Source organism: Vicia villosa, unplaced genomic scaffold (genome assembly GCF_029867415.1).
Source record: "Vicia villosa cultivar HV-30 ecotype Madison, WI unplaced genomic scaffold, Vvil1.0 ctg.000045F_1_1_1, whole genome shotgun sequence".
Lineage (NCBI taxonomy): Eukaryota > Viridiplantae > Streptophyta > Magnoliopsida > Fabales > Fabaceae > Vicia > Vicia villosa.
The window spans coordinates 741032-754457 of NW_026704977.1; the positions used below are offsets into that span (position 1 = coordinate 741032).

General features: G+C 35.0%; 1 protein-coding gene across 3 annotated transcripts; it reads left to right on the forward strand.

The window, feature by feature from the left end:
• Positions 1 to 969: 969 nt before the first annotated feature.
• LOC131622935 (polynucleotide 3'-phosphatase ZDP-like) lies at positions 970 to 11275 on the forward strand. 3 transcript variants are annotated; one of them, XM_058893949.1, is made up of 12 exons: positions 970 to 1120; positions 6157 to 6452; positions 6545 to 6601; positions 6863 to 6934; positions 8401 to 8460; positions 8621 to 8677; positions 8855 to 8931; positions 9168 to 9249; positions 9948 to 10064; positions 10332 to 10468; positions 10597 to 10666; positions 11020 to 11275. In XM_058893949.1, exons 2-12 carry the CDS (start codon positions 6234 to 6236, stop codon positions 11065 to 11067), a joined length of 996 nt encoding a protein of 331 aa, XP_058749932.1. In that variant the 5' UTR covers positions 970 to 1120; positions 6157 to 6233; the 3' UTR covers positions 11068 to 11275. The 3 variants fall into 3 exon arrangements, with proteins under 3 accessions (XP_058749932.1, XP_058749931.1, XP_058749930.1); XM_058893948.1 differs by having other exon boundaries at positions 986 to 1120; positions 6109 to 6452; XM_058893947.1 differs by having other exon boundaries at positions 1032 to 1120; positions 6055 to 6452.
• Positions 11276 to 13426: the final 2151 nt, after the last annotated feature.

The following is a 13426-nucleotide window of genomic DNA, read 5'->3' on the forward strand; positions in this document are numbered from 1 at the left end:
GAGTTTGGAGGGGAGGGCAGGGGAAGACTTCCAAATACAAAATTTCAAAAAAATCTAGGAAAATATTTGACATTTTTTTTAAAAAATGAATTTGTTTAGAATGATAAAAGAGTTATTATCATTATAAAATTTTTAATTTTCAAAATAGTATAACAACCTAAAAGATATTTAAAAAATTTATGTAAGCCCTTCAAAATCCTCCTTCAATACAATTTTTGAGTTCCCCATTTTATGGGGTTTTTGGTGTTATGAGTAAACTCAAACCCTCAAAAACCCTCCTACCCAAAATCTTTTTATCCTTCTCACCAAATTCCTCATATTCTCCAAAACCTTCCGCTCCATTCTCCTCCAAACTCTCAAACATAGCCTAAGTATAATAAGCTGCAAAGAGATCTCACATCAACAACAAAAGTTGAATCTATTTAATATGTGAACCAATTCCTTATCAACGGAGCCAATATACTTTCAATATGTAATGAGCTTTTGTGGTCTTCTTCGTACAATATTTGTATTATGTTTTTATTTAAAAAAGAAAAGAAAAAAAATTAAATATGATCCAAATTTTGCCTTAGGCTCTGTTTGGTAAGACATGTTTTCGAACTTATAGCTTATGTCTTATGTCTTTATAAGCTCATTTGATAATTTAGACCCGTTTGATAACAGTCTTTTCTTCACGAGCTTATAGCTTATTTTACTAGCTTATAGCTTATTTTCTAGACGCTATTTTAAATAGCGTTTTAGCTTATGTCTTATAGCTTATTATTTTTTTCCTTTTTTATCTTTATTATTTTAATTAATATCAATTTTTAACCCTTATAATTTATTTTAATTTAAAATAAAATAATTATATATTAAATATCAGCTAACTTATCAGTCAACCGCTATTTTTACCAACCAGACCCTAAATTGTCCAAAAGATGAAAAGACGATATTAAGGGAAAGACACCTTACCTTTCCCGCTCAAAAGTCCGCAAACCCTTTCCCTCTTTCCATAACCTAAACAGTGGAAGATTACTGTCTTCCAGAGACACACCCCTCTTCGTCTCCCTCCACCACCGCCTTCAGACTCCATAGGAGGCAAAATCATTCCTCTTCATCTCATCGCCTTCAGCTATTTCAGGTGCGTATCCCCGAAATTTCGGAAAGCTCGTTCATATAAGTATATGCAAGGTTTCTGAAAATGCTTACATATATTGCTTTACTACGTTTTGTTTTAGGGTTTTTCTCAATATGACGAGTGTGTAGTATGTTATATTCTATATATGTTGGATAAATAAATCCAGCGTCACCCTTAGGGATTCGAATGGGCTTAACATCCCAACCCATGGCGCCTAGAGAGAGCTTACAAACCTCGCTTTAGGTGCAGCCCCTGAGGGCTCATACCATAAGGAAATAAAGTTGCGCCCTCACTAACAGCAATTGCTTTTAGCGCAGTGGTAAGCGCTTGATCCTACAAGTGGTATCAGAGCCCCCACTGGGCCTGATAAATACAGCTAAGTCGCAACTTAGTTAAGAGAGAAACGCAAATATGAGTGAGGGCAAACTTTCAGCAAAAATTCCTTATTTTGATGGTCAACATTATGATCATTGGAGTGAGTTGATGGAGAATCTCCTTCGTGCCAAAGGTCTCTGGACCACCATTGAAATTGGTTTCCAGGAACCTATTGAAACGACTGTGCTCACTGACGCACAATTGGAGTTGCTACAAACTTCCAAAACAAACGATCACAAGGTCAAGCATTATCTTTTCAGGGCAATTGATAGGTCAGTCTTCGAACAAATATTGGATAGGCGCTCATCCAAGATTGTTTGGGATTCCCTGAAAAGAAAGTATGGAGGTAACGATCGCGTGAAGAAGTCGATGCTAAACTCTTTGAGAAGAGAGTTTGAGGTGCTGGAAATGAAAGATGCAGAAACCATCACTGAATATTTTTCCAGAGTAATGACGGTTGCTAACAAAATGAGAAGCAATGGAGAGGTTATGTCTGACTCAAAAGTGGTGCAGAAAATTCTTCGTACGTTGACAGAGAAATTCACGTATGTAGTGGTTTCAATTGAGGAGTCAAAGGACACAGAAGAAATGACCATTGATGAGCTTCAAAGCTCACTGGTGGTTCATGAACAAAAGTTTAAAAAGGTTAACCGTGACGGTGAGCAAGCCCTGAAGGTGGAAAGTAGTAGAGGAAGAGGAAGAGGAACATACCGTGGAAGAGGACGTGGAAGAGGAAGACAATCATTCACAAGGGACACAATGGAGTGTTTCAAGTGTCATAATTTAGGGCATTTTCAATATGAATGTCCTAAATGGAACAAAGAGACAAATTATGCAGAGTTGGATGATGATGAAGAGCTTCTCCTTATGGCTTTTGTAGAAGAAAATGAAGCAAAAAGGAACGATGCGTGGTTCTTGGACTCAGGTTGCTCTAATCATATGTGTGGAAACAAAGGTATGTTCTTAAATATGGTAGAAGGAGAAAAGCATTCCGTGAAGTGTGGAAATAACTCTCGCATGTCAGTAGCTGGAAAAGGAAGCATTAGGCTGGTATTTGATGGCACTACATTTCTATTTCAAGATGTATATTATGTCCCAGAACTTAGGAACAACTTGTTGAGTGTGGGGCAGCTGCAAGAAAAGGATCTCACCATTCTCATAAAAGGCGGCACATGCAACATTTATCATCCAGATAAGGGATTAATTGCACACACCAAAATGAGTGCAAATCGCATGTTTATTCTCTTCAATAAAAGCTCCAACATCACTGCTCCAGTTGAAAAGTGCCTACATACTGCCTCTGAGCTTACTTATCTCTGGCATCAAAGGTACGGTCACTTAAATCACAGAGGTTTGAAGACATTGCAAACAAAGAAAATGGTGCGCGGTCTTCCTAAACTTGAAGCCTCAAGTGTTACTTGTGCTGATTGTTTCACCGGAAAACAACACCGCAATCCAATTCCAAAGAAGAGTGAATGGCGTGCCAGCAAGATCTTGGAACTCATACATGCTGACATTTGTGGACCTATAGAGCCAATCTCAAGTAGTGGAAAAAGGTACTTATTATGCTTTATCGATGATTATAGTCGAAAGGGTTGGGTCTATTTTCTCATTCAAAAATCAGAAGCTTTGGAGTGTTTCAAAAAGTACAAGAAGCTGGTTGAAAAAGAAGCGGAAACGCCCATCAAGTGTTTGAGGACTGATAGAGGTGGAGAGTTTAACTCTATCAACTTCAAATTATTTTGTGAAGAAGAAGGAATAAAAAGACAACTCACTACAGCATATACACCACACCAAAACGGAGTAGCGGAGCGTAAAAATAGAACCGTGATGAATATGGTACGTTGCCTGCTCTCTGCGAAAAAGGTTCCCAAATTGTTTTGGACTGAAGCTGCAAATTGGACATTCTACCTGCTGAATCGATGCCCAACACATGCTGTGAAGAACATCACTCCTCAAGAAGCTTGGAGTGGAGTTAAGCCTTCAATAGAACACCTTCGTGTTTGGGGCTGCATAGCACATGTGCATATACCAGAGGCAAAACGAGGTAAACTCGATGATAAAAGTTTTCCTTGTATTATGTTAGGAGTAAGTGATGAGTCAAAGGGTTATCGTCTGTTTGATCCTAATACAAAGAGGATTGTTGTTAGTAAGGATGTAGTATTTGAGGAAGAAAAGAGTTGGGAGTGGGGTCAAAATTTTAAAGAACAAATAGATGCAGACTTGGTGTGGAGTGATGATGATTTCAGTAGTGACGAGAGTGGCAGTGAAGATGATGGGAGCAACGAAAGTAGGAATGAAACAGAGATTTCTCATGAAAATATGATTCAAGGTAGAGAGAGGAGGGCTCCAATTTGGATGAAAGATTATGAGAGTGGTGATTGGTTGAGTGAAGAAGATGCAGAGACTTACATGGTGCAAGATGTCATAAGTAATGATCCAACTCTGTATGAGGAAGCTGTGAAGCATGAGAAATGGAGAAAGGCTATGGAGTGTGAAATAAATTCAATTGAAAAGAATCAAACGTGGGAGCTAATGGATCTACCTGTTGGAGAGAAAAAAATTGGAGTTAAATGGATTTTCAAGACAAAATTGAATGAGAAAGGTGAGGTGGACAAGTATAAGGCTCGTTTGGTGGCAAAGGGTTACAGTCAACAACACGGAATCGATTTTACTGAAGTGTTTGCTCCCGTTGCCCGCATGGATACGGTAAGAATGATCGTGGCTCTCGCAGCATGTAGAGGATGGGACATCTTTCAGCTTGATGTCAAATCTGCGTTTCTTTATGGTGAATTAAACGAGAACGTATACGTTGAGCAACCAAAAGGGTTTGTGAAGAAAGGAGAAGAGCATAAGGTTTACAAGTTGCATAAAGCCTTGTATGGCTTAAAACAAGCACCACGAGCATGGTTCAGTCGTATAGAGTCCCATTTCATGAAGGAAGGTTTTCAAATATGTCCAAATGAACAAACCTTGTTCATCAAAAGAAGTACACGAGGTTGTATATTAATCGTTAGCATTTATGTCGATGATTTGATTTACACAGGTGATGACGAGGTCATGATGATTGAGTTCAAAAAGTCTATGATGCAAGCTTTTGACATGACTGATTTGGGCAAGATGAAATTCTTTCTTGGCATAGAAATTATGCAGAAATCAGAAGGGATTTTTGTGTGTCAAAAGAAATATGCCACTGATATTTTAAAGAAGTTTACAATGTCTGACAGCAAGCCTGTGAATAGTCCAATTGTTTCAGGTTTTAAGATTAACAGAGATGTTAATGGTACAGCTGTGGATGACACTTACTTCAAGCAAATAGTTGGAAGTCTGATGTATCTAACAGCTACAAGACCAGATATCATGTTTAGTGTGAGCTTAATTAGTAGATATATGTCAAAACCAACAGAATTGCATTTACAAGCTGCGAAACGAATATTACGGTATTTGAAAGGAACTGTTAGCTATGGGATTTTCTACAAGAAGGGAGGGGAAGAAGAATTGCTTGCTTTCACAGATTCTGATTATGCTGGAGATGAAGAAGATTCTAAAAGCACCTCGGGGTATGTTTTTTTATTAAGTTCAGGAGCAGTATCATGGATGTCCAAAAAGCAACCAATTGTTACTCTTTCAACTACTGAAGCCGAGTTTGTTGCTGCTGCTGCAAGTGCTTGTCAAGCTGTATGGATGAGAAGGGTTTTGAGAAACTTAAGTCATGTTCAAGAAGGAAGTACTGTTATCATGTGCGACAATAGCTCAACAATTAAACTATCAAAAAATCCGATAATGCATGGAAGAAGCAAGCATATCAGAGTGCGTTTTCATTTTTTAAGAGATCTTGCAAAGGATGGCGAAGTCGAATTGGTGCACTGTGCAACTCAGGAGCAGGTGGCAGATTTGATGACTAAGGCTTTGAAACTTGAGGCTTTCCAGAAGCTCAGAAAGAAGATGGGAATGTTTGATATTACTGAAATAAACTAATTGCATACTGCAACTAGTTTAGGGGAGGGCATGAACGTGTTTAGTCTGTTACTAGAAAATAGGAGTTATTACTGTCAGTTTTTAATAAGCCTCATATTTAGGAATGAGTTGTTTTGAATTAGTGTGTTTGAATTAGTCTAAATTTTATTATTTATCATTTGCTGATTTATAGCCAGCAGTTATTTACTGATATTTGTAAGGCTATATATCAGCCCCTTTTATTGAATAAAACCTATTCAGTTTGCAAATCTGAGTCACCCTTTCTATTTCCTACAAACTGGTATCAGAGCATGGTCATGGGTTCGAATCCCCCCGGCTGACACTGGGGGGAGATTGTTGGATAAATAAATCCAGCGTCACCCTTAGGGATTCGAATGGGCTTAACATCCCAACCCATGGCGCCTAGAGAGAGCTTACAAACCTCGCTTTAGGTGCAGCCCCTGAGGGCTCATACTATAAGGAAATAAAGTTGCGCCCTCACTAACAGCAATTGCTTTTAGCGCAGTGGTAAGCGCTTGATCCTACAATATATCCATGCAAGTTGATCCCCTATAAACCCTAGTTTATTTTTCTATAATTTGTAGAAAATTATTGTGTACAAGTTGATCCAGTAGAAATTTTAACACTTCTATTCATAGGAAGCAACTAAATTATCATTTCATTTTTCATGCTGCAAACTCCCAAAGTCTTCTTGTTGAACGCCTCTCGTCCTATTTTCGCCGTTTCCGTGAACGTTTGTTCTCTCTCATTTCAAAACTTATCAATGGCGCCGTCCAAGGTTGTCGCGGAGTATGCGAAGTCAAATCGTTCTATGTGCAAGACATGCTCTGAAGCCATACAATCCAAAACCCTAAGACTGGGATTGGTCTCGAGGGACATGGCGAGACGCTTGGACATTACCAAATGGCACCACCTCAGTTGCTTCCCTATATCCTCCTCTAACTCTGATCCTAAGAGCATTACCGGTTTTTCCTCCTTGAAGGTGCTTTCCCTTTCAAACATTGTGCTTCAATTCAACTTCCTTTTTTTTTTCTCGAGTGTTTGTTTATATGGTTTTTGTTTATTTATTTCCAGAGCGGTGACCAGGAAGCTCTCACGAAGTTATTTGCTGGACAGGACAAGTCTGAAGAGGTGAGAGCTCCGTTTTTCTGCACAGTAATCATACTATTATTATTATTCAACTAACAACATCAATACTCATGATATTTAAATGATAGAGTATTTTTGTAATTATATGAAAGTCTTCATTGATATTAATGTTGAAATGGGAATGTGTTTGAAAGTTAATTTTTGTAATCATATGAAAGTCTTAAATCCTGCCTATGTTAGCTTTGCTTTGCACCAATGGGCATTTATTTGGTTGTACATTACACTTCTTTTATTTTCTGGTAGGCTGGTGAAGCAACGGAAGACATACAAAATGAAAAGCAAGATACTGAAGGAAGTGGTTCAAAGAAAAGAAAAGTAAGCACATGCTCTATCAAAGATTTTTGAATTACATATTGTCTATCTTGGGGTGAGATAGGTGGGTGGGTTCTTTCTGTACCCTGATAAGGATATTTTTAAATTTTAGCCCAGAACTCCTATGTGAAGATCTTACAAAGACCGGAAACAATGATTTGAGAGCAAACATTTATTTGGTCCCTGAAAATGGCATGCACTGTTACATTAATCCCATAGTGCGATGAAATTGACTTTTGTCTGTTACACAATCCCATACCATTTTCCCACGTAATGTCGTTTCAAGTTCTGACATAGCATGTTCACTGTCATTTAGACTCTCGGATGTCTAGCTATATCCCCATCTCTGTCTAGCACTGTTCAACTTTTTTTCCACCCTCATTATCCTCTCTCTCTGGCCTCCTCCCCCCAGTGTTTAGTCTCCTCTACCTACCCTCTTCATCCTACACTGATTTACAGAATCTTGTGGATATCATAGTAAGACTATTCAACTTAGCAGTCCAACATTTTGCACAGTAGCATCAAAATACCCAAGACAACTCAATGCCTAATTCCCATCATCGCAACACCAACCAGTTCCCATTTTTTATTCCTAAATCTAATGTACATGCTCTAGTAGAGTTGGGCGAATAATAAGAAAGTAACAACCATTGCTTAAATCTCACAAAAGTCCCTCACATCTGCAAATCGCCTTTTTTTCATTCCCAATAAACATGGAAATTGAAAGAAAAAAAGCTAATAAATTTAGAAGGAAGAAAAAAAAAAGTTGTCGTGTGGGGTCTTAGTGATTCTAGAAAATATAATGCATGAAGTAAATGCTGGAAGATTCTTTGGATACCTGGGACATAAGCTGTGGAGTTAGAGAGTATCCACGAGATTTTCTGAGACGACAATGTGTTTGTTAGAGAGAAAGGGGGTGAATGAGTAATGAAGAGAGAAGCATATATGGGGGAGACTGAGCCATAGCGGGAACATAAACACCTATTATAGCAGTATCCAACAAGTTAAGACTGAGGAAGAGGGTGTGCGTGACAGTGGCAATGAGGAGAAAGAGGCCAGAGAGAAAGGACGAGGATGAGAAGGAAAAGTCATTTTGGTTCATGGTGATTCAGGTGACATATGGAAAGACATGCGGGAGCCAACATATTACATTAGTACTTAACATGCCATATCTTCATACCAATGATGTTAAGTAGTTTGATTGATAGTAGTGATTAACTTGACAGATGTAACTCAATTTGAAGGATTTGTTTTAGTTCCATTACATCTAGATACTAATTTAAGAATGTCTGTGACCGTAAGAGATTAAAATGAGTCGAATCTATCCGGGAAAGATGTGAACAGTTAAACCAGAAGCAGTGTATTGCTGGTTTATGTTATTTTCAAACTTCTATTTTCTCCTTCAAATAGCGTATTGGCAATTCTCTTTTATGCCTAATGCTTTTCTTATTCATATATATTGCTTGCAGTTATCAACGTCTGATGTTAATATCAACTTTTCGGTTTCTGATGTCAAGAGTACATACAAGGTGAGTTTTTTTCCTCTTTTTTACTTTATTTGATAGCTTGACATCTTTGATTTTTTATAATGAAGGCTTATCACATTTTTATGCTTATAATTTTGTTAACCTTACTGTTCAATCCTTACACATTTTATTTCACTTTCAATGAAATTATTTACTTTTCCAGGATGCTGCCCTTTTGCCTAAATGGAAGGCATTCCAGACAGTCATTTTTCTTGAACGGGTGAGAATCTGAGAGTAGTAGCCTTGGGGTGTGTGTGTGTGTGTTTTCCCCCCAGCATGGTTGTACCGAAAGGATGCAAGCTATTCAGTTAAAAATTTCAAGGAATGTCCAAAAAATGCACAGTTCTATTTATGGTTTAACACGTTCCCCCTTGTTCTATGCTTTGATAATACACAGGATGATGGTTTGCAAGATTCAAGTAAAATCGCTGCATTTGATTTTGATGGGTGTCTTGCGAAAACTGCTGTGAATATGTATGTCTACATTTGAAGTCATACCTTTCTGATTATTAAATTAAATACTATTTATTTGGATGTAAATGGTAGTGTTAAAGGCTTCTGGTGAGGTTAAGTAGAGCTTGCACTGACAAGTTCTTAGAATGGATATATTATTATTATTATTATTATTATTGTTGTTGTCTTTGTTGTTATTATTATTATTAGCTTGCACAAAGTTTCTGGTTTTTGAGAAAATTATATTTTTCTTTCAGAACAGGTCCTAATGCTTGGTCACTCATGTATCCCGTAATTCCTGATAAACTGCAAAGCTTATACAACGATGGCTACAAACTGGTATGTCCCTTTTATCTGTAAAACAGAGCTTATAATAGATTTTGACTGATCATAGAAATTAATGTTAGAACTGGTCTCTTTGTTAATAGAAATTACTGAATTAAAGACAGATTTATTTCTGAAAATACTCAGAAAACAACTTGTTTGACTGGGACGAATGCAGATAATTTAGGATACGTAGTTACTAATTTCAGTTACACATAACAGGAGTTAGAGAGCCTGCCTCCTCTCCCCACCTCCCCAACCACTTCAAAATATCCGAATACCCTTCTATTTTCTTTTATTCAACTACAGCATGATTCTAAAATAGGTTGGATGCTGTGTTATCGAATATCCCCCATGGCGGCGCAATGACGGATATCAATGGCGGTTTTTGGGCTGGCCGCAATGGCAAATATCAGCCGATATTGCTGGTTTTTCCGCCATAATCTGCTATGACGATGCCACAAAGCAGCCAGCATGGTAGAATTTTGGCTCCGCCACGAACCGCCAATGATAACACTGGTTGGCTGGCCCATTTGGCCTCTGCACCTTACATTAGCTTTATTATCTGGAGGCCTACTAACAATTTGCAATTTGCTATTGTAATTCTGCCTCATTCTTTCTAACTGAAATACTTTTTCCTATTTAATGGTGCTGCCAGTATGAAACTTACAATGTAGTATGCTCTCTACTGTGGTGCTTTGTGTCTACTGCAGGTAATTTTCACCAATGAATCCAATATTGACCGTTGGAAGAATCAAAGACAAAAAGCCGTGGACTCAAAAATTGGACGTCTAAATCAGTTTATTGAGAAAGTGAAGGTCCCAATTCAGGTGATTTTGTTGGTAGTACAAATGTAGCTTATATTAGAACAGTATCAGTAACTACCGAGGATTCGTTATTTTTGGCAGCTGTAAGTCGGTTAGACCTAACCTGTGCACATGATTAGAGTTATTTAGTATCAGTTTAAGTCAATTAGATCTAACCTGTGCACAGGACTAGAGTCAGTTAGTGAGTTAGGGTTCTTCAAACTTATAATTTAAGGGGGTGGGGGAAGCTGTGTTTGAACTGACCTGAGTAACCAAAATTTATCTATACAGGTTTTTATAGCTTGTGGGACAGGTAAATCAGCCAAGGCTGGAACAAAGGAAGCCGATCCTTTTCGGAAACCAAAACCAGGAATGTGGCAACTTATGGAGAAACACTTCAACTCTGGCATTACCATTGATATGGATCAGTTGGGTTTTTTATTTGATTACTCAGTTGATGCTTTATTTTGGATTCCTTTCTTAAATTTTATTTAGAATAACATGAGATTTTACTCAAAGGGTTGAAAATGTTAAAAATGCATTTTCTGTGTTGTAGATCATTTTATGTCGGTGATGCAGCTGGAAGAGAAACAGATCATAGTGATGCTGATATTAGATTTGCAGAGGTAATTAAACTATTTTAGCAACAAGGAAATAACTTATGAATTAAGCACCATTTAAGTAATAAGTCAGTTTTTATCAGTAAGTCGTAATTATTGTCAAAAGAATAACAGCATTATCAAATATCTGCTATGACGAATTTTTTTGACAACCGTCATGGCCCATTAGGTTTCTATAAATGTGTTGTGTCATAATCAGTCTACCATAATCATTAAGAATCCAATTCATCACAAGACAACATTTGAACTTTGATATCATAAATATTTTAATTTTAATTTTGCTGGTTGATTAGAAACTACCTGGTTTTAATCTTTGCAGGTTTTTATTTAATTCATTTAGTTATTTTCAATGGTTGCAGGCTAATGGTTTGAAATTTTATCTCCCTGAAGAGTACTTTGACGCATGAACTTCTAATTTGGTCATTGGTTCATAGAAGGGGCTAGCATTGTTTTCAAGTGACATTTGCAGTTTTTGTCTAGATTGTTTTGTTGAAAAATTATTCACAATTCTACTTTTCTTTGCTGCCCTTCAATTCCAATATTCTACGGATGAATTGCTTCATCAACTATAACATATGGTTTAAGTATGCATTTTAGCGCCATATTTTTTGTTTAGCCTTTTTTTTTAAATTGTTTTCAGTTATTGCTTTTGCATATAGATCATATTTTATTTTTGGTCTTTATCATGTCTTTGTTTTTACAAAATTTGATTATATTGAAATTATTATTTGTAAGTATAAATATTTTTTAAAAAACTTAAATGCACTTCAACTTTTATTTTCATTTTTAAATTTTTTTGTCCTCATTTTAAAAATTAGGTATTTAGTTCTATTCTAAATTTTCAAGGTTTTAGTCTCACTCAATCTTGGTGTTATTTTTTTAATCTGTCATTTAATATTATTATTTATTATGTTTAGAATACAAATTATTATAATTAAATTAAACAAAGAAAATTCAATTCACTTAACATAAATTGAAACAATCAAAATTAGAGATTTTTAGGATTTATTTGAGAGTTTGGAGGGGGATGAAGAGAAAACTTAATTTTCTTTTTTAAAATATAGAAAAATACTTGACGTTTTTTAAAAGAATGATTTTGTATAGAATTACAAAAGAGTGTTTATCATTATTGTATTTTTAATTTTCATAATACTATAATAGCATAAAACATATTTAAAAAATTTATGTAAGTCTTTTAAAATTCTTAAATACAAATTTTGATTTCTTCTATATTAGGGGAATTTTGTGATATGAATAAAAACAAATTTTTTAAAATTCTCACCTATGTATCGGCGAAGGGGTTTCGAGGGATTTTGAGAGCTTAAACAAATTGTTTTAATTCTTTTTTTTTTTGTTTTAATTCTTTTTTTTATTATAGTATTTCAAAATGAGATTAAGACTCTGTTTGACGAGACACATTTTGAGTTTATAGTTTATAACTTATAACTTATAAGCTTATAATTTATGAGCTTATATAACAATTTAGACTTGTTTAGTAAAGATCTATTTATCACGAGTTTATAGTTTATTTTATGAGCTTATAATTTATTTTCTAGACGCTATTTTAAAAAGTGTTTTAGTTTATAACTTATAATTTTTTCTTCCACTTTTATCTTATTATTTTAACAAAATTCCACTTTAATCCTCTATAATTTATTTTAATTTAAAATAAAATAATTATGAATTAAATATCTTTGATGTCATTTTACATTTATAAGTTAGTTGAACAATTAATTTTGCCAAACACTTCAATTAACTTATCAGCTATCAATCATCAACATCAACTATAATCTATAGGCTATCAGTCATCAATCCTCATCCATAAGTCATAAGTTATCAGCTAGCTTATTAGTCAACCTTTATTTTTATCAAACAGAGCCTAATTAATATTCTCTATCAATGTAAAAAGTTTTACACGATCGATGCATCACAATCATTTATAGATATACTTTAGATTCAATTAGAATAAAAGTCGACCGTTTGTAAAAATCTAACAACTATGATTAATTGATAATGTAAAATATCTTGACACGGTCAGTGAATACAGTTAAATTCTATCAAAAATAAAAACACAAACTATTTTATCATATACAATTTTTTTCTAAAAAAATATTAAAGATTTTTCTATCTTTTTAAAAAAGTTGATTTTCGAAACCCTCTATTTCCCCCCTCCAAACTAAAAAAAGAAAAATCTAAGATATCTTGAAACTAAATTGCAACCTCTTAATAAAATTTTATTGAAAATCTTGTTATTCAATGTGAAATCGGTAATATGTTTCTAAACATGAATAATCTGCGGGGCATCATTAAGTATTATTAGGTATTATTGTGTGAATTTTGTTGTTCAATGTAAAATCAGTATTGTTCCTCCGCTTTAACAAGAATAATCTATAATACATTATTAAGTATGACTGCGTTTCTAATGATCTTATTTAAAAAAAAATCTTATGTGCAAGATCATTTATCCACACCTGCAACAAGGGGTAAGAATTAGTCAGATTAGGTCTTAGAAGGTGTGAACCCGACTTATGATAAATTTTTAAAATTTAAGTCGGGTCTATAATCTATTATAATTTTTTTTTGTTTGACCTAACCTTTTTGAAAGTCTGATTTGATCTGAAAACCTATTTAAAATCATCTTTCCCATTAAACCTTTCAAATAACTCATTTCACTTATTTTTTAAATAGACAACACAATCTTTTATATATTATTTAATCTATTTTCTAATAGATATATAGGTCAATTGATAAGGTTTTAGAGGTTAG

What these genes read in the sequence shown, in the direction of transcription:
- LOC131622935 (XM_058893948.1), top strand. Translation starts at nt 6,138, where the DNA reads ATGCTGCAAACTCCCAAAGTCTTCTTGTTGAACGCCTCTCGTCCTATT. An exon ending in GTGGTTCAAAGAAAAGAAAA is followed by an intron (nt 6,935 to 8,400) that starts GTAAGCACATGC and finishes TATTGCTTGCAG; the next exon opens with TTATCAACGTCTGATGTTAA. An exon ending in ATTACCATTGATATGGATCA is followed by an intron (nt 10,469 to 10,596) that starts GTTGGGTTTTTT and finishes TCTGTGTTGTAG; the next exon opens with ATCATTTTATGTCGGTGATG.